Source organism: Delphinus delphis, chromosome 16, assembly GCF_949987515.2.
Source record: "Delphinus delphis chromosome 16, mDelDel1.2, whole genome shotgun sequence".
Lineage (NCBI taxonomy): Eukaryota > Metazoa > Chordata > Mammalia > Artiodactyla > Delphinidae > Delphinus > Delphinus delphis.
Genome location: NC_082698.1, coordinates 81,018,992 through 81,039,900, shown reverse-complemented (window position 1 = coordinate 81,039,900; position 20,909 = coordinate 81,018,992). Strand labels below are relative to the sequence as shown.

Genomic DNA, 20,909 nt, shown 5'->3' with positions numbered 1-20,909 from the left:
CGCTGGGCCAAGAGATTAAGTCACATGAACAAAATCACACGGCCGATGGTCACTGCAGCCGAGAACTGAGGCCAGGCCCGCCTGCCTCTAGCTTCCTCTGTCCGTCTAGAAAGCTGCCCTTCCTGACCTCTCCCAGGCTCACTCTGCTTCCTGGGGGAATAACAGTGAAAATGGCCAACCGGGCACAGAGCTGTAGGTAGGATCACGAGAGAGGCCACATGTGGGAGAACTCTGGAAGCCCCGGCGTCTCTTTACGCTTTTCCTTAGCGTTTCCGGTCACTTCAAAGCTACACAAAAGTCACTAACCTTTCTCCTCCCCTCCTCCACCGAGGGGCTGTCGGGAAGCATCAATTTCAGAAAGTCTTCTTTGGAGAGCACGTGCTGAGTTTCTGAGACATCATCTCCCACCACTGCCTGCTGCTGAGCTGAGGCGGACAGCAGACCCATCTCACCATACAGCCTGGTGAAACAAGGCAGAAGGAAAATGAAGGTGAGTCATCAGCCTATCTGTAAAACGCCGGTAGCCTTATGAATTAAAATCCAGTCACCAGCTTCACCCACCACGTTCATACACACAGAAACTCGCTGACTCACTTCTGCTGCATTTCTCCCAGATCCCCGTGCCATCCTACGTTTGTGAAATGAGTGCAAACTTAGGTTTCTGAATAATGCAGAACAAATCAGATCCCCAAAGCCCTGAATGAGAAAAACATAGAGCCAAATTTTCAAATAAGGCTGTGTCTTCCCTTTCCTAACCTGTGTCAGAAAACACAGTTTCAATAATTCATCGGAGATTATCTCGTGTTCTTCGAAGGAAGCCTGGTGCCTGTCCGGAATTTGAGAAAGCCCTTCTCTTGTGGCTGGGCAACCCCACGCACCGTCCACCCTGCAACACGGAGAGCCAGACCCCGGGGCACCTGATGTTGAACAGTAATCCATCCGGGTGCACGCCAAGCATTTTTATTATCAGCCGTTTCGCAAAGCCGTTTAATAAACGAAGCAGCTATCCCCCTTGATTATCAGTATACAGAAATGTATTTATGGACAACAGAAGACTGCCTAGCCGAATTACTGTTTTCAGCTCTTTTCCAGGGAGAACACTGGGGAGTCGTTTTTAAAAGGTTTGGTCTGCAAATGTAATGTGAGCCACGGAACGTTCCTGAAGACACGGTGGGTGAGGAACCAGGGGCTGTACTGTCAGCCGAGGCGGACGGGCCGCACAACCTGAAACGTGATGCTCCAGGAACCACGGCCCAGGGCGGCAGCTTGCCGAGGATGACCTGTGTGTGACTGTCCTGCATCACCGAGATGACCCCATCTCCAAAGCCAGGCTACTGTGTTGCAGGGTGACGGCTCACTGGGGAATTATCAGGATATGAAACTCACATGAACATGCTCAAAATTAAGAACGATTTATCGGAACTCGCTACGTCTCTTGCTTTGTTCCTGAGGTAGGTCAGGTTTCCCGAACTTTTCGGCTCTGTAAGCAGCAGCAGCGCTGACGACATGAAAGCAGTGACTGGGGAAGAAGCTTTCAAAACTTTTAAATGTGACTAAAGATGTGGTTGGCTTGGGAGCTAAAAAAGAACCCAAGACCCGGGGGATGGGGGCTCTGCACGGAACCCCCGTGGGAAGACACACCATGGAGGGTTTGTGACGAGGCCGTCACACGTGCCCAGCTGTGGGCCCTGAGATTCGGGGGTAGACGTGCTCAAGAGCTCCAGGCCCTATCTGCTTTGGGAAAGACGTAGGGAAGAAAAAAACAAACCCAGGTCTCATCAGTAACTGCTGGGATAATAAGGTAACACCGAAAATCACTAATAAAATGCACTATTCCAGTTCCCTATGTGTTTAAGTAAAAATTGCTAGCCTTTTTTCCTGCTAACTTAGTGACTTTATTAAAATTGACAAATGATACGTCAATAAGTATGCTCCGAGGGTCTACTACGTGTGTCACGAGGACGTACAGAGGTGAGGAGGACATGGTACGTGAATATAAAAGCAAGGAACAGAAATTTGTTTTAGGGACTTCGCTGGTGGTGCAGTGGTTAAGAATCTGCCTGCCAACGCAGGGGACACGGGTTCGAGCCCTGGTCAGAAAAGATCCCATATGCCGCGGAGCAACTAAGCCCGGGTGCCACAACTACGGAGCCTGCGCTCTAGAGCCCACGAGCCACAACTACTGAGCCCACGAGCCACAACTACTAAAGCCCGTGTGCCTAGAGCCCGTGCTCCATGACAAGAGAAGCCACCGCAATGAGAAGCCCGCGCACTGCAACAAAGAGTAGCCCCTGCTCGCCACATCTAGAGAAAGCCCGCGTGCAGCAAAGACCCAATGCAGCCAAAAATAAATAAAATAAAGAAATTTATATAAAAAAAAAGAAATTTGTTTTAATTTTATATGAGAACATCAAAGAAAGGGAAGACTTTTCAAGAGAAATATAAATGCCAACATTTAAAGAGCTTTACCAAGATGTTTCTCGATTACTCTTTTTTAGAAAATCTGTTTCTACTGGGGGGGAAAATACATTAGCTTGGTCCATGCCCCAGATGCCCAAGGTTTGCCTAGAGAAGAGCCCCCCGGACACCTTACCCCTGACACTCAGCCACTTCGGGTTCCTCGGGTGGCGGGCTGTCTTCCGATTTCTTCCAGCCGATGACATATTTGTTCATGGCCCCTTGCCGGTGGTAGGCCTTGGACACGGACCCCGGGGCCTGTTGACTGCTGCTGTGAGACACGATGTACACTTTGGACGTATCCAGAGACCCACTAATTTTGGAACCGTGAGCTGAGGGGCTTCCTGAATGGCGTGAACCACTGGGGAGAAAAAGACAGAAGCCGCGATACAATCAGATCTCAGCGGTGCGGGCACGTTGCCAAACTCAGGGCCACCACGCACGACTCCTGTCCTTCTCTTGAGCAAAATCGGGCAGCGGGGGGCAGATGTGGCCGCCTCTCTGCCACGTGCCTTTGGAATGCCCTGCTTCCCACAGGCCAAGGGTGTTCATGTGCAAAGCTGTATGCCTGTGGCCAGAAGGATGTTCAAAGCCCAGTCAGGGGAAATCTAATAGAAAAATGGGCACCACAGTGATGCCTCAGAAGAAAAGAAACTCAAATGGTGAATAAACATAAGAGGAAGGGCTCAACCTCCGCCATCCCCAAGGAAACCAGTGCAAACCACTGCAGGATATCAGGGCACGCTCACCAGACTGGCAAAAATGGGAGCCTCTTATGATGAGAGTCCAGTGTTACCAGCACCTGGGGCAATGGTCACAAGCCCGGTGTGCTTTTCCATTTTCCTCATTCAGGCTTGATTAAAAATGTCTTTGACCCCAATAGTAAAATATTTTAAAGTTAAACTCTAAGAACAAATGCATGGAATCCATTTCACGAGCAACGTGGCGAGACCCCGTGTCTAGCAGCAGTAACGTGGCTCTAAAGGTTTCCTCTGAAGCAGATGAACATTCTAGAATGTTGGCAATAAGGTTTTCATGAATCCTTTCCTTCTAGACTCACGTTCTTATTTTAGAGTTTCACTGCCAACTCTCAATCCTTTACAAAGAGTAGAGTATGATGACATGAATAAGTGCAAACACCAGAGAATCACATGAGCCATTTACAGGAGAAGCCAGAACATGGGTTTTTCTGCTTTGTTTTTTTGGCAGTTGACTTGTTTCACTTTGCAAAAGCTTGGTTAGCCTCCTATGAATACTGCTTTGTATTCTGAGCTCTTATCTAAGTGCCCTGCCCTCGTAGGGGAAAAAGAAAACAACCAACCAACCAAAACGGGTTTGCTGAATTAAAAGCATGGAGCGGCAGGGGCGCCGTCTTAATGGGTGGTGATTCCTGCACACCCCTCCCTCCAGCCCCGTCTCGCCTCGCATCAGTGCAGCTTGTCTTCAGGGGTCGTAAGTCCCCGTTCCCAGTTCTCAGTGCAATCCCGGAATCGCACCACAAACATAATGGACGCTTGCTCTACTCCTGGATGGCTGTTGGGAACGTGCGTGTGTGTGGTGGAGCTGGTGGGGGTGGCAGTGATGCTGGTGGTGGAAAACCAGAATCAGAGTATTAAGAGTGTGTCATAGATGGTCTGGGAGCTGCGAAAAGCCGACCCTGGTGCCTCCTGTCTCCTTAGGCGACCCAAGGCACTGGGTTACTAACTCAATCAACGAGCATTTATCAACAGCCTTCTTAGACTTCCCTCCTTCACTCAACAAACATTCCAATGCCTGTCAAGTTCAAGGACCTGTATGTACCAAGTGCTGTGGCTACGGAGTGAAGGAGACAGGCCCAGGCTCTCTAGATGAGAGGAGGCAGCAGCCTGGGGTGAGATCCACACTGAGTACAAATCATGTCAACCAGGGTTGAGCGCTGGGACGCAGCTAAGACATGGTGGGATACAGGAGTGCGTGGGCTGGAGGGGTGACCAGCCAGGGTGCTCGGCGCTGATGCCAGCCCCCAAGGGGCTCTCCTGCTCTCCTGTTCCTTGGACTGCGCCCAGTCACAACTGAGCCCCTGGGCAGCGGGCCTCAGCTCCGAGCTGACCACACACTCAGAGGCCGACGGTACTCATCAGCACAGGGAGTGTGCGTCCCGGTCTGGGTCCTGGCATTTCGGGATCTGCAGAGTCTCGGCATCACTGTGGTAGGTGGGTCCCTTGTGCACTAATGAGCCTTTTACCTCAACACGCTGACATTTCAAGTCTTATTTTACATGTAAAACTATTAATAGATAACACTTAAAAATACTTGAATATTTTAAAATTAAAAAAAAAACTTTAAAATATTTGAAATCTTATTTTCTCTAGCTCTCCCATATGGGTGAGGGGACAGACAGGAGGAAGTGTTCAAAAGAGTTACTTTAATGATGAATTCCACAAAAGCCTGCAACTGGAGTTGAAATGTGGCTTTAAAGTCACTGTCAACTAAGAAGGGCAAGAAAAAGGCACCTGGATGGGAAAGGAGCCTCTCATTCAGCACATGGCTCTTCTGCAACCGCTGTGCTCATGTCCAGCGTAAAGGGGTGGAAAGAACATCGACCAGAAATGCAATCTAGCAGTTTCCTGTGCTTTCTACGAGTCTGACCCATTACATTAATGAATGCTTAAGGTGTTCCAGAAAATTGACTTCAAATCCCTATAAATATCCTGACTCTATTCATAAAAGAAGGTGCTCTGAAAGCGGTTTCCACTGAAATTTTCCTCAACGGTAATACAAAATTCTGTTTGTGATGCCAATTACATCTCTCTAACGAGGTATCAGGAAATCAGCCATTTTACAAAATCTTCTACACTCTGAACAAGACACCAGAAGATTATAAAATCCCAAGACAGTTTTTACAGCCTGGCCAATTCAAAACTGTCTCTGAAAGTAAGACAGGAATAATTCAGGTAACCAAAGCCACTGATAACACTTAAATATTATTTTAGTTATTACTAAACCTATTTAAAGTCAAATTATTAAAGAGAACTGGTCAAAAGTAATAGGTGTCTCTACTTTGAAATAGTTTCCATATCCTGCACTCCGTCTGCCCAGTGGAATAAGACAGAGCCTATGGTGGGTGCTCAGGACGCCCTGTCTGCATCTCCTCCCTCTTCTCCCAGGGACACGACCCTCTGATTTTCTTCTGAGGAAGTGGCTCTCTTCCCCAGTCTCCAGCTGCGTGGTTCGGCAGACTGACCTCCAGGCCCCCAGAGCACAGTGATTAAAGCCAAGAACACGTGAAGAGACACTGGTGGTAGGGCGGGGGGGCATGTCTGCAGAAACTTGAAAAGATCCGCACTTTCTTCCTGTGACGGGGAGCAGTAGCACGGGAGGCCTGCAGGTGACACAGCAGGTGACACAGCCATTCTCGCTGCTGAGATTTCAGGGCCGTCCTGCCGAGCCCATGGACCGGGGGGACCTGGTCTCAGGTGACATCATGTGAGCTGCTGCGTCAAAGCAGAACCTTCACAGTTCTGGCCCGTGGGGTTCCATAAGCCAAAATACTACCTTCGCTGTGTGAGCTAATTCGTGTGCAGTTTTCTTTAACTTGTCACATAAATGCCCTCGAATGACACAAATGATGTAAATGTAAGACACAGACGACGACGTTAGCGACAGGAGAAGGAAAGCAGAAAGGCGGCAGTGAGCACGTGTGTGCAGGCAGGCTCGGCAGTGGCCGCGTGAGGACGGGCAGAAGGTCAGAGGGCAGCGGGCTCGGCCTGGGTGAAGGCGGCCGAGGAGAACAGAGGCCGGCGCTGGGAACCCCACGGCCAGCCTCAAGCACCATCGCTGGAGAAGTGTCTCTGCCACGGCCTTAGGGACCTGGAAGGATAATCCCATCCGTGTTCATCTGACTGCCCTCCGGCAGCTAGAAGAGTTCTGAGGAAAAGTCAGACAGTCACTCAGAGCTGAAGCAGGGAGGCAGCAAGGAAAACGAGAGCGGTCGTCGGTGTGCAGTGAATTCTACGCACAGCCAAACCTGAATGAAAGCGTTTCTCTGCCTGGTCTTTGAAGGGAGGAATCACCAATTATGAGTTTTCAAGTCTCTGTACAGACGTATGTCAAACAGGAGTTTAAAACTACTCATAGCTACATACTGCACATTCGTAGCTAGAATACAATTCCTTTACATTTAGCTAGTCTTTTTTTTTAATTGGACTGTCACTGTGAACATACTTCCATTGGTGCACACGCTGGTGAGAGGGGGCCCGCGGACCAGGGCAGAGCGGGGCACGGGCCTTCGGAGGGACGACGAGAGGCCACCCCCCCGCCCCGTCACTGCCCACTATCCCCTGAGCGCTGTCCAGCTTGCCGTCTCCTGAAAATCAGGGACCACAGGTTGAACTGGGAGAGAGAGATGAGTGGTCTGATAAGGGCCATGAGCATCTCTGTTTAGTTTTCTCTCAACTTTCAAGAGAAAGGAAGATAGAATCACAAACGTATTCGTGTGCACATTTCAAAGGAGACTCTGGAAGCAAGCATCTCCTCTGAAGTCAGGCCGCGTGGCACACAGGTGGCAATGACCTCAGGCGCCTGCTGGTCCTACTTCGGGCCCCTCTCCCACCCCAGCGCAGGCGACGGCGCCCAGGGTGCCCGGAGCGGGCGCCGGTGGCGGCGCGGGGACTTACCTGGAGTGGGATGAGATCTCGCTGAGGTCGCCCAGGCTGCCGTCGGCAGCATGGCCGGCGGAGATGCTGGGCGCATAGCCGTGGACCGCGTACATCTTGGCCTGCTCGTCATCGGGCCCCGGGATGTCCGAGTCAGCCCACTGCTCCGCCTGCCCGTGGACCAGGGACCTGCTGCCCGCCAGGTGCACGGGGCCGAGGACCGTGGCGGGCATGCACGGGGCCGTGTCGATGCCACTGTCCGTGGAGGCGCCCTTGATGTACGTAAGCCCCGGCAACTCGGGGTCCATCAGGTCCCCGGACCCAAAGTGCTTGTCATCGCTGTTGCCAGAGGTGTCGCTGGAGAGTGTGTTGCTGCTGGAATGGCTGGGGCAGCTTTTCTCTCCAATCTTGAGAAGAAAGAGAAACGGAAAGGCTTCCAACAAATCCCACACTTTGCTTCTTCATGAAGAGGTCATTCCCCGCCCCCACCAGACTCAGGAAGCTACAAACCAGATGATTTCACCCGAACCCCTTCTGCTCACTTGTCAGTGAGAGGCAAGGAAAGAACTTCCTTTTAAAAAATGTCCTGGTTTCATGCAAAAGTCGCCCTGAGGCATAATTCCTCCCATCATTCATCTTAATCTAAATGGCTATCTTTTCAAGTCTTTGTTCAATCACTTGTGCATGAAACGCCGAAGTATTGCCAGGGTGTCGCTAACCAGAAAGTAATCAACGAAGGTTACAGAAGCTGAGAAAGCACGTGGGGAATCAATAAAAGGAGGACAGCAGCCTTTCCTCCAGAAGATGCTCCTACGACGAATGACAGGGCCAGCCCTGCGTTTGGGGCTGAAGACCCAGGTCTGCATCACAGCGATGGGGCTTTGGACAGCCACTCGATCCCTCCCTCTGCTTATTACTCTAAGCCCAGCGATCACTGCAAGGACCCAACCAGCTCACGTGCAGAAGCACGGTGTAAGCGTGAGCCACATGCCCCAGGGCCCAAGTCGGGGCAGCCCCGGGGGGCTGACGAGATGGGGTGCTCTCGGGAGTGCTCTGCGATCCCAAGAGAACAGGGTAAATGTCCCCGTCTGAGAATGTCCTGGTACAGACATGGCCCCTCTCCTCAGGCTGGGAAAACTAACGAGGCCCAAATCGTCAGTCGTGAGACCCAGCCGCGCCCCGATCTATTTGCGAGTGGTTTGGCCTTTCCTCCCTTCCTGTCACATCCTTAAGCAACTCCTCTTGCCCTTTGTTATCACACATGGATCTTCTGTGCAGGCGGCACTGAGCGGCTCCACGAGGCTCGAGACGAGCTGGGGATACAGCTGAGAGACGGAGGCCACGTGTTCGCAGGTAACACTCGGCCAGCTCTACAGCTGGCCGGTGACGCACGGAGGAGACGGAAAGGAACAACTCAGCTCAAGGCCTGATCAAGCGCCCACAGGTTCTGAAAACTCAGCTGCTTTGTAAGGTTGGCCGCCTTTGGCAACAACTACAGCTCCTGTTTGCACGTTTAACTGGGAGTTTTATTCACTGAGCTACAGTCACCGACATGGCCCGCTTTTTCATTTTTGCGGAAAGTAAACCAAACCACGCGGGCACTGTGGGAACGCCGGCTGCCTGTCAGTTGGCTGGGGCTGGCATTACTGCGCACCATCTGCGGCTGTCCACTGAGCCCCGGGCAGAGTGGCGCCCACCCCACACCCCGCTCCACAGGTTCCGCTTCTGTGCTGTGCCCACAAGTGGGTCAGAGTTAACAGATGAAAAATACCAAGGATCAAAGGCTGAGTCTACGATCTTGGCTCTGCCGATAATTTACGGTATGACCTTTCTTTGTGGTTCTTTGTAACTCAAGGAGGAAAAAAAACCCAAAAAAACCCTTAGCTTTTCATTTCTTTTTTTTTTTTTCCCCTCCACCCAAGAGCCTTGTGAGGTAAAAGACACCCCTGAGAATCCCTGGCAACAACGGTACTAAACCGCGTGTGCTGAGATGATCACAAGGGCCGAAGGAACGCCAGTGCACGAGGAAAGGACTCACGTGAGAAAGCTTATTGGGGGAATCCTTGCAGCCTCCATCGTTCTGCAGGCCTCTTTCTTTATAGGAGCTCAGGACTTTGGGAGGTGGGCCGTGCCATTTGGTTTCTGCCACAAAGAGAGAGAAGACTTAACATTTCATTTCTCGTGTTAACGAAGGAGCGAAGAAATGCAGGAGCCCAACGAATGGTTCAGTGACCGCGAAGAGGACTGTGGTTCTAGGACCTTCTCCCGGTCCTGCCGATGGAGACACCCTGGAGCAGGCAGAACTGCCCACAACGCTCACGGTCTGTTCCCCAGGCACCACCCGCCGTGACCACGTCCCAGACGACGTCGCGAGGTCCAGCAGCCCACTCGCACAGGGCGGGATGCAGCTGACCAGACGTGCACGGCTGAAGGAACGAGTGATGGGGGAGGGAGGGGGCAGGAGGGAGGGGCGCCTCGGGGCAGGGGTCCTTGTTACCGGGGTGTCTGCTTCCTTCCATGGCGTCCTCCCGCTCCCTGGCCCCTTCACATTCCAAAGGGCCGGAGCCCTGGTGCTCAAGCAGCAGGGGAGACTGGCACCTGGAAAGAACACAGAGCTGAGCCCGCCTTGCCCCCCATCATCCCACCACTGTCCCGTGTGTGTGCTGGCTCCCCGAGGGGCAATCCCAGGGACCCCTAAACAGAGGCTGTCTCTGGCAGATGGAAATGCAGTCTGCCAGCCCAGCCCTGCCTGAGAGACTTAGAGCATCTGGAACTGGGGGCTCTCGTTTCACCACTGGGTCCATAGAGGCACCTGGATGACACTGTTTACAGATAAAGGCGGTGGCCGACGCCAGGGGATGGAGGGACTGTCTGGGGTCAGACGGCTCGTCCCTGATGGGCTGAGGAGGGGCTCACTGCTTTTGCTGTCGCTGTTTCTCTTGTGCACTGATACTTTCTTATATCAAAGTTTTTAAGGAAAAAGAAAATCAGGTTGATTGGCGCTAGACTACATCCAGGTGGACTTTATTTTATGAAAACCCCCAAATAGGACAATTCACTCTTCCAAAAGAAACTGCAGAAAACTTATTCACGTTACAAAGGGACACTTACTTACAGAATCCCAGTTACAGACCCCGGTTTGCAGAAAAAGCCAGAAGTGGTTTTTCCATTGACAGAAAAGACTCCCCTCTACTTTAAAAATGCAACTCAACAGAGAAACATTTCTTGAAGTACCACTTTTAAGAACCCCCTCTAGGATCTAAGGTAGGAAATGCATGGAACTCGGACCGCAAAGCTCTACTTCTCAGCCCAAACCAGAAGGAAGGAGCGTGCTGGGGAGAGACGTTTCCCTGGGCACGTGCGAGAGCAGTAATGGAAGGTTCTCTGGTCCGGTGAAAAGCCTCCCCGGCGGACCTGGCCGTTCTCTTGTCTAATCAGTACAGCCAGCGCCTTTGAGCAGCAGAGACAACACTGGGCCCCAGCAGCACACAGAAACACTGCTGCCCTGAGCCAGGCCCGCATCTCCATGGGAAAGCACACCCGCCCTGCTGTTTCCCTTGACTGACTGTATCAGCAAATTCTGTGTCCTGTTCACAGGTGCCCTCAGGGTCCTAGATGCTCTGCTCACACACTACAAGGGACCTGCTAAATCTGCCTTCTCTGATTCTAGGCTGGGTTTGGGAGAGAAAACGCCTGCAAGAGAGGCTGTGAATTTATTCCTCGTCAGCAGTTCAAGTGAAGGGAAACTCCCAAGGGCCATCGCCCACAGGGTCTCCAAATCCTTAACTTTTACATATTCAGAAAGACTCTCCCTTATTTAAAAAAAAAAATCAGACAAGCTCAGAATACAGACAAATGAGTGCCACCTCCACAGAAATGGTGAGCTGTCCAGCCTGGATGCACCCGTCCTATCAAAGGTCTGTCTTCATTTCTCTGTCCCCCAGTGGCCTCGTGCACAGTAAGCGCTTCTGAACGTGCCCCGCAAACCAGTGCCCCCCAGGGGCCCGCAGAAAGGTGAAAGCGAGCGGTACCCGTCGTATCCAGCTTGTGGTCTCCAGGGTCCGCTCCCGCCGGGTCCGGGATCACTGGAGGAGGACTGGTTGCTGGGTGAACTTCTGAAAGGTTGACTAGAATCAGTAACCGGGCCCTGAGGGGTCTGCAGGCTGCCAACTTCCTGACCTGGCTTGTTTTGTTTTACAAGTGAATTCATTTTTCAGTGATGAAGAAAAGGAGAAACACGCATCGCAGTCGTGGACAAATGAACTAAGAATTGGTGATGCCATGAGATTTCAGGTGGTTTTCGGTTGGTAATTTATTATAAGAAAGAGATGTGGCGGAAACAAGGCTTCACCAACTGAAGAATTCAAGCACAGCTAATGACGCCAGTGAAACACGCGGAACCCCCAAGAGCACAGAATTATGAAAACATCACTACTACTTGGTCTGTGAGACTTAATGCAAGGCACGTTGTGGTTCTATATTTAAAATCCATACAGAGAGAAAACCCTAAATTTCTGGCAAAGCCATGTACTTCCACACATCGATTGAATGCCATCCTATTTATTTCAGACACACAAAAATGATCGATCATCGTGAGAATTCACTTGATGAAGATGTGCTCGCCAACTTCCCTGTTGCTATTAGAACCCTTCCTTATAATTTACTAACTTCTATGCTAATAAGGGACGTTCTGCAGACCCCTTGCCTTCCCGATGTCCCCCTTTTCACCTGGGCTATGTACTACGTGCATTTCTCTGAATATGGGAAGTTTATAAACTCAGCAGACCTTTGAGAAGAGACCAAGAGCCCAGATGACTTAGTGTCAAGTTGAGGTAACACCATTCCTGCACTCACTCTTAGAAGAACAGACTGGAGGAAGCAGAGGAAGACCACGTGTTTTCATCTTAGCAATTATTATTAATGCCTGTATAGGCTCCCTAGGTGCCAGGAATGGTTCTAGGCAGTTCACCTCTCTTGATTGACTCAATTGTCCTAATGCCCTGTGGAGGTCTCTATTATTGCTAAATTGATTTTTCAGACGAGGCAACTGGAGACTGGGAGAGGCCGAGTAACAGGCCAAGGTGATGACCCGTCAAGCAAACAGCCTGGCCCAGCGTCTGCTTACAGCATACGTTCTATTAGACGAGAGCCTGACAAGACATTCGGAGGAAACTCACGGTGTCTCCATGGCCCACAAGTTATGCGAAAGTTAAAACAAAAAGAGTAGGAATCAATAACCACAACAAAACAAATTTACTACGTTGTTCACTTAAAACGACCTTTGTGAATTATGCAACCCCCGAAAATTCTCACGAGCTTCTAATGCTGTTGGATTTAACTTTTAAACGAGTGCGTTCTCTCAGGGAAAAACTTAATTTTAAACTCAACTCCCTTTGCTTAAAATGAGAGAGAAAAACAAAGAGATGCTGATGATCCTAGGACCTCTGAAAATACTACACCCACGAGGGTGACGGGATTTCATCGCTGATTCTGCAGCTTTCTTTATACTCAAACTGTCCATATTTATCTAGACGCTCCTGCAAAATGGTTTCTCGGATATCTTTCCCGAGATGGTGTGGAGAGCGGGTTGATAGGAGGATCGCGGTGGAGAGGGATGGCTGTGGCCCTGGGGGGCAGCGTCCGTGGGGAGGACCTGCACGCCATCAGCATCATTGCTGGGCCAGGAACCCAAGCACCCCAGCATCTGGGGCCCGCCTGGCCACCCTGCCTGCCCACTTGGTCAGAACAAGCTAACTCAGAAATGATTAAGCCACATAAAAGTCCCCCGGACCCTCTGAAGTTCTAGCTGCAAGAGCTTCACAAGGGCCGCCCATGAGGAAGCGGTACCAGCCTTACCTGGTGCCGTCGGGCAGCTTCCGGTCAAAGGAGGTGCTGCGTGGGATGGCGGCCTGGGTCTGTGGGAGCAGCGGCTGGCACTGCAGCCTGTCAGGCGTGCCGGGCACCGGGGAGGCCCTGGGCAGGGGCTGCAGGGCGGGCGTGGGCACTCGGTGCCATGTGGTGTTCCTCCGGAAGGGGGTCTTGTACTCACAGGGGGTGCCCTCGCTGTCGAGCTTGTACTCCACCATGGGGATCCGGCAGAGCTCCGAACACCCTCTGTGAAGCCAAGAAGAGATGGTCGGGGGGTGCTCAGTGCCGAGCCCTCAGCACCGTCACCCGCAACCGCACACGTGCTTCTCGGGGCGCACAGGCAGTGGTGCAGAGCCACCACCCTCAGGAGCAGCCCGGGCGACGGTGACCGTGTCTGTTCACCCCCCAGCACGGGTCAGGAGGAGGCAGTCTCGCACCCGTGGCTCTGATTAACCGACAGATACACCTGTCAGGTGTTTCATTCATAGGCTCTGTCTCTCCAGGTAGCCTGCAAACTTCGTGGACAGACTGCCATATACCTTTAACCACTTTGCATACACTGAATCATCTGCATTGAACATGGGTGATAGACAAACTTTAATCGATGAAAAACACCTCATACATAATCTAAACAGATAGCTGCAAGTACAGTTGTATCATCGGGGATCAGAGTCACATGTTATACCAAGTCTGAGAAAAGTGAAAAACAAACTTCGCAAAAGCTGTCACAGTTAAGGGAAAGCCGGAGTGTCCATCCTGCCAAAGTCACGTGTGGTCTTAGTTACACGGTCACTCCCACGGGTCCTCACAAGGTCATCTCCTGTGGGCTCAAATGATCAGTCAGGGATGTAAGACCCTTTAGCCTGAAAAATGTGATCTCAGACATCCCTCAAGTTACACCGTGCACATAGGGCTACTGACGTGACCAAAGTGACCTGCAAAGCCAACTGGTGCTGTTTGGCCAGGACACAGGAAGCCTCGGTGAGTCTCAGATTTGAGTGTCAGGGTAAATCATCCCAAGTTACCACATGAATGAAGCCATGCCTCTACCTAGACGTTCCGGAGTCAGCGGAAAAACTTTCTCATATTCACTCTAAGAAATCTATTAAGGCGATAAGGTATCGCTCTTTAAACAGGAGATTTTCATCCTCAAGATGGTGGAGTACAACTTTTCAGAATCATTACAAAAGAACAAAGAGAACAAAAACCAAAACCAAAGTGGACCATCAACAAAACTTGGAGACACCAAAACACAGTATGTAAAGATGGAAGGCAATATCGAGACTGGAAAATCTATAGAGAAGGACAGTAGATAAGCTGTCACCTAGGACTGGGGATGGGAATAGAGAGTGTCTGTAAAGCAGAACAAGGTTTCTTTTTCAGATGATTAGGATTTTCTAAAATTAGAATGGGGTGATGGTTGCACAACTCTGAAAATATTCTAAAAATGGGTAAATGCTACGGTGTGTTAACTAGATTTTAATAAATTTCATGAATTAAAAAAAAAAGATGCAAGGCAAATGGGAGAACGTCAATGGTGGAGCAGAGAAAGGCAAACCCAAGGGTGTCCAGAGGGGAAGACAAAGAGAAGCACGACCATCCCCTTGCACACTTAAACAGGTGCAGGAACAGAGATGCCACAGAGAGCGGAAGGGGAAGGGAAGGAGTGAGCAGAGAAAAGTGTGACGCTGGGGTCCAGGCGGCACTGGGCCCCGCCTGGCAATACCCACCCCCGCCTCTAGAGGGCAGGAGCAACGGTCTTGAGAACCCAACCTGAAAGGAGGGACTCAAGGTCACGAGGTATCCAGAAGAGCACAGCTGAAAACAAAAGGTGAAACAAAAGCTTCACTGGAAACGAGACCCGGAGTTGCTCCTTCCTCCAAACCCAGCTTCGGGGTCATGCCTCGAATAATAGGGACCTTTCTCTAGAGTAAAGACAAGCAGGTGTACACCACCTGATCACCCTGCCATGAGGCTCGCCACCCTCAGAGAAAGAGAAGGAACTTTTGAAATTTAAAAAGTGGATGGCTAAAATTCGAAATAAAAAATCCAGTAAGACAGGTGGAAGGTAAACTGAGGAACTCGCCCAACACGTTACAGGAGAGCAAACGCAAGAAAATTCAAGTTCAATCCCAGAAGTCTAACATCCACCTAACAGAGGAAGAGAAGAGAGAGAAAAAGGTGGGAAGAAATGATTAAGAAATAATACAAGAGGGCTTCCCTGGTGGCGCAGTGGTTGAGAGTCCACCTGCCGATGCAGGGGACACGGGTTCGTGCCCCGGTCCGGGAAGACCTCACATGCTGCAGAGCGGCTGGGCCTGTGAGCCATGGCTGCTGAGCCTGCGCGTCCGGAGCCTGTGCTCTGCAATGGGAGAGGCCACAACAGTGAGAGGCCCGCGTACCGCAAAAAAAAAAAAAAAAGAAATAATACAAGAAAATTTCCAGAACTAAAAGATAGGTAAAACCAGATTTGACGGTCTCTAGTAGAATGAATGGAAGAAAGGTCCGTATCAAGACGTATTACTGTGGAATTCAGAGTCCTGGGTTAAAGCAGAGAGCCTAAGTGTCTGGTGCAGAGCCCACACAAAGGCCTGGGTCACTGAACGGTCCGTTCTTCTCAACAGCAATGCTGGGTGAAAGGTTCTCACCTGTCAAATCAACAGTACTTGGAGCTTGGGACGGAGAGAGGGATAGAAACCAAAAACGATGCTCTGCCTTTTGGCTTGGGAAACCGAATGGATGGTGGTGCCACGCTTTGAGAACAGAAGAAATGAGCTGAATAAAGCATCCTAAGGAGATACGTATGCCTATTACACAGAATGGGGCAAGGGTTATCTCTTTACCAGTAAACTTGACTTCCTATCTCTTATTTTAACCCTCCTTCCCCCAAAGCAAAATTCACCTCTCTTTATCTAAGCAAGTTTAAATTACTCTTGATTTACTGAATGTGCTAAGTTACTGGTCAAATTTAATTAAGTCGAGATTTACATTGGATTGCATTTTTTTAAATAAAATGCCAAGACGCTACAATTTTTTGCTCACGGACATATTGTTTCCAACGTGTTTTTCTATTTAACTAGATACCACATCCCCTGGGACTACTGACTCGTGCATATGGCCAATGACGTAATCAGAAATCATAAAGGTGGGATATTAGTATACATCAAAACATCAAGAAAACCGACTCTTGTAGTCCCCCGGAACTGATGCTGTAAGCAAGTCACTGGATGTTCAGGTGAGCCTCAGGCTTTGGTGTCTCAAAGGCTGAAGCTGTCTGAATCGTCCAAGTCAAGGAATCTCTAACAGAGACCAACCAAAGTGACAGGTCCCGGAGTTATGTTTTGAATGAAAGGCAAGTGAACCTTGAATCCTAGGGACTAAAGGGCACCTTGCATTTCCAGTGTTTGCTTGGGTTCCCAGTTCATTGGGTTTGGTTTAAAAAGAAAGAATGAGGGGCTTCCCTGGTGGCGCAGTGGTTAAGAATCCACCTGCCAATGCAGGGGACACAGGTTCGAGCCCTGGTCCGGGAAGATCCCACATGCTGCGGAGCAACTGGGCCCGTGCGCCACAACTACTGTGCCTGCGCTCTAGAGCCTGTGAGCCACAACTACTGAAGCCCGCGTGCCTAGAGCCCGTGGTCTGCAATAAGAGAAGCCACCGCAATGAGAAGCCCACACACCAGAACAAAAAGCAGCCCCCACATAGCAACGAGGACCCAACGCGGCCAAAAATAAAAAAAACAAATAAATGTATTAAAAAAATTAAAAGAAAGAATGAGAAAAGAGAAGACAGATGGCTGGGTAGTACGGGGTCTAATTCATGCTCATAGATTGTAGTCTTCAGTAAGATGCTGTAATTTAGCTTCAATCTTGGATGAAAAACATGTTATATGAATGCATCATCGTGAGTAATCTTTGAGAGACCGCGGACAAAAGCTCGCGCCATGCATTAGGCTGAAGCGAGAGTCACGGCTGAATATTTCATTTCCAACCTCTCGCACAAGGTCATATGTAAATGATCTTTTAATACTAAACACGGGCATTCTTTTGCCCTGATAAAAATCAGCTTAAAGAATGACTTTATTTTAAAATCAAAATTAATTGTTATGACACTTTTACAGTAACTACTCTTACAAAAGAGATTTTTGCTTTGTTTACTTCTATGACCAAGACATCCAATAAACATCACTAATTATAACATATCATTAAACCTAGTCAAACTCAGCTCTGCTCCAGAAGTATGAGGAAGTCCTTGAAGGATACATATGGAAATTCAACCAATTTTTAGGGAAATGGGAAGAGGTGTAGAATAAGAATTACACATTAGTCTGCAGAGGGGCTCACGCTCCAGCAGGTGCCAGGAACTGCACCTGCCCTTGAGCACACTTCTCTCTCCCCCTGGGGTGGCCGGAGCACAGGACGCCAGGCAAGATCTCAGCTCATCTGAGCATCCAACCTGGCACTGCTGTGAAGGGCACACGGCACACATTTCTGGGAAGTAAAGGCCAATTCAAACCCAAACTGACCAAGTGCAAAAAAGACAGCGCAAGAAGTCATCTCCGAACGAGTGAGCTGCTAATCTTGTGTGCAACTGAACCATGTTCTGAAGAAAAGACTTAAGTCTTTTGCTTTCCCGCACTGGTGCAGAAATCCAGACCTCACTGATAAACGTGCTCCATCTCCTTTCGACACACCAAATCGAGTCAATGGATGTGAATGGCATTTCTAGCTTCTGGCACCGTTTTTTTTTTTTTGCGGTACGCGGGCCTCTCACTGTTGTGGCCTCTCCCGTTGCGGAGCACAGGCTCCGGACGCGCAGGCTCAGTGGCCATGGCTCACGGGCCCAGCCGCTCCGCGGCATGTGGGATCTTCCCGGACCGGGGCACGAACCCGTGTCCCCTGCATCGGCAGGCAGACTCTCAACCACTGCGCCACCAGGGAAGCCCAATAAACATAATTTTTAACACTGCTTGTCTAGCCAGTAACTTTTCTGAGGCTAATAATCTCTCTCAGTCATCTATTCTGGAAGGAAAGACATTCTGTAGACCAAGAACATAAAAAACGTGCCGGTTAAAAATGTGACACTACAAAACTGTAAGAATAGCAAGTGGTTCCGTGAGTTGCAGCCCTCAGAGGACCTTACGTTTGACTGCTTTAATCTGACAAACAATCCCGTTGTCCCTCTAAACCTGGCACTGTGGACTCCGCAGGACGGCTTATTCCTTCCTGTACGAGGGACACTCAGTAACTTCTTCACATCCACGTGCATCTGTGCTCTCCTCTGCTTCCTGAAGCTCCCGAGACCGGGGTTTCCCACCTGTAGATTTCTAGTCTGTGGCTGCTCCCACATCCCGGCTTCTGGGCACGGCCAGCGCAAAGGTGGTGTCCTCTCTAGTCACAGCTAACAGGCACCCACGCTTACTGCCCAGCACTGTAGCTCTAGACGCACAACTTCAGAGACACCGGCAAGGTCCCCAAGATGGCATCATTCCTTTCAAATGACACCTCCAGTCTCCCAGAAGCACCCTCCATTTAGCACCAATAAATGGGTGCTTGAAGCAGAATCGCTGCTGGTTGGCCAGGTTGTGGACTCAGCTCTTTCAAGGAGCCATTCAACCTCAGCAGCCTGGCCATCGGGACCATCACTGTCTGAGCCCAGCCAAGCTGCAGAGTGTTCTCTATTCACTTCCAGCAGGAACCCTCTACAGCAATCAAACTGTTCTCCACTGAAGAGAGAAGTCTATGCCCTGGGCTCAAAACCCAACGTGTAGCTCAGAAATGGGACAATCTCTTTGGACCCACGCTTCTCCTCCTGCAAGCGGAATGGAGACAGCAGAGGGTGTGTCGAGATTAAATTATATGAAGTACGCAAGCTTCCCAAAGCAACAGCTTCAAAGAAAGAAGTTAGTTTCAAACGGATACTATTAATTGTTGCTTCTATAGAGACAGTCAATATAAAACAGCAAAAGGCCCATACGCTTTCCTGAAAGTTCTTTTTAGATAATATATATTTATAGAATTATAGAATTGTAAAGTTTAACTTAATGTAACAATCGGAAGTACAGAAAAGTTTAGAGCTGTAAAGTTCCCTTCGTGTACATTCATCTGTAGAAGAATGCATCATTACCCCGTTACTTTCTTCTTTCATCTTATATCAAAGCAGGACCCGTGACTTTCAAGAACGATGAAAGGGGAAACGTCCTAGGGATAATACATAGGGATAAATACTTTTGAAGAGTAACAACAACAATAACAAAAAAAATCCCCCAAACCTAGAGAACTGAGAAAAGTTTAAAGGAACAAGACGTATTCTTTTTGTTCAAAAAAGTTGAATAAATTAGCAGGACGTGGAGTGGGTAAACCATGGACCCACAGCACAGCTTAATCATGTAATTACAACTTGCAATTACTCTGAAATTGCCTGTTGGTTTCACTTTGTTTGGTGGCGTCACAGCAAACCTTCACCTGAACCCACTAATCTAGTGACGTCTTCCAACATACTGCGATGTTATCCGTTACTTCTAACCCACACTTCCCTTGTGTGACACTTTACAGGTTTCCACCTACACTACACCATTTCAATTTCACAAAAATGTCTGAGGCAGTACAAAGGACGTGTCCAATTTTCAGAAGGCTCAGAGACTTTGGAAAGGTGAGACAGCTTTCACCCTGGAACCAGGAAGCTGACTCCTAGCTCGGTACTCCTTCCGAAACACATGCCCATCTCCTTAGGAAACTATCAAAGAGCAGTTAATGAGGCCCACATCCTGTCAGTTTCCACTAGGACCTGAAGGAGTCTTTGGAAACAAAGGCAGATAGATCCCCTCAAAGGAACTACCTGCTTCTTTTATATTATGCACTTTGTCAAAGAGCCCTCATAGCCCTAGGGATTGAAGTAATCACCGATATTTTAATCATTTTAATGTCTGTTATGCTAATAGCCTGCTAACAGCTAAAAGACTCTTCCCAAATTATACAACAAGGTGACAGGGATAATTGGGGCTCATTCACTCGCATCACAAACTCTTTCTGCTGCATAAAAAAATTAAACGCTTCCAAGAGGGAGATAACTTACTGTAAAGGTAAGGGCAGTGTCATATCTGAAATAGGCACTAAATGAAATATTAATTCACTTTTCTACCAATTTCCTTAATTTAAGATAAAAAAAGACACCTAGACTACAGACAGTAAAAGAGACATCCAGACCAGAAATCCCCTTGACCAAGCCCTTTGAATAAAGGTCTTTGCATTGAAAAGGTGCGTGTCTGTTACACGGGAAGTGAGGCTGGCTGGTACTGAATAATTCATCAGCTTCTCCAGGCCTTTCCTTCTCACCAGACACGGGGTGGAATGTGTCTTCACCCTCTGCACCCCAGTACCTAGCACAGCATTCGACTTAAAACAGGGCCAAACAGTTCTTTGTGAAGCCAACCACTTCCTTTTTTTTTTTTTCCTTAGTTTGTTGAGGAACAACATCCTATTACATTATATACTTCACAGTTCAACAGAGGACTCAACAGCTATGTGACGCCTGACTTTTAATGAATATATTTCCACGAGAGCGCATATTCACTGGCTGTCCATCACCACTGCCCAGTGTCACTAGTCAAGCATGAGACAGTTACTTGCCTAACGGACAGAAAGCTCGTGCTTTACTGTCCCCCTTGGCATCCTGGTCACTGTGTCAATGTCACAACATCTCAAACTGCCAAAAAAGCAGAGGTACTAAGGTGTAGATGACTGACGGGAGAGTGTGAGAGTGTTTGCAGCACTGCGATACTTATTCTCCAGATATAAACTCTTGCTCTAGTTTGAGAAAGCCATTTTTAAGTAGCAAAGCTATAAATGGGAAGTCCTGTACTTTAGAATGCCACACAGACAAAAAGGAGCCCATGGATGGAAAGATTATGCCTGTCCTTTCCATTTTTAACAGCCCTGGTGCCCAGCAGCT

General features: G+C 49.3%; 1 protein-coding gene across 1 annotated transcript in view; it reads right to left on the bottom strand.

The window, feature by feature from the left end:
• Positions 1-20,909, bottom strand: part of SIPA1L2 (signal induced proliferation associated 1 like 2) — a 220,763-nt gene that overhangs the window by 27,927 nt on the left and 171,927 nt on the right. Inside the window, exons 10-16 of the mRNA XM_060035062.1 lie at positions 12,948-13,205; positions 11,123-11,206; positions 9,589-9,689; positions 9,130-9,233; positions 7,113-7,498; positions 2,594-2,818; positions 307-460 (exon numbers count right to left, since the gene is read on the bottom strand). Of these exons, the coding sequence (XP_059891045.1) occupies positions 307-460; positions 2,594-2,818; positions 7,113-7,498; positions 9,130-9,233; positions 9,589-9,689; positions 11,123-11,206; positions 12,948-13,205 (1,312 nt within the window). The remainder of the gene's footprint in view (positions 1-306; positions 461-2,593; positions 2,819-7,112; positions 7,499-9,129; positions 9,234-9,588; positions 9,690-11,122; positions 11,207-12,947; positions 13,206-20,909) is intronic.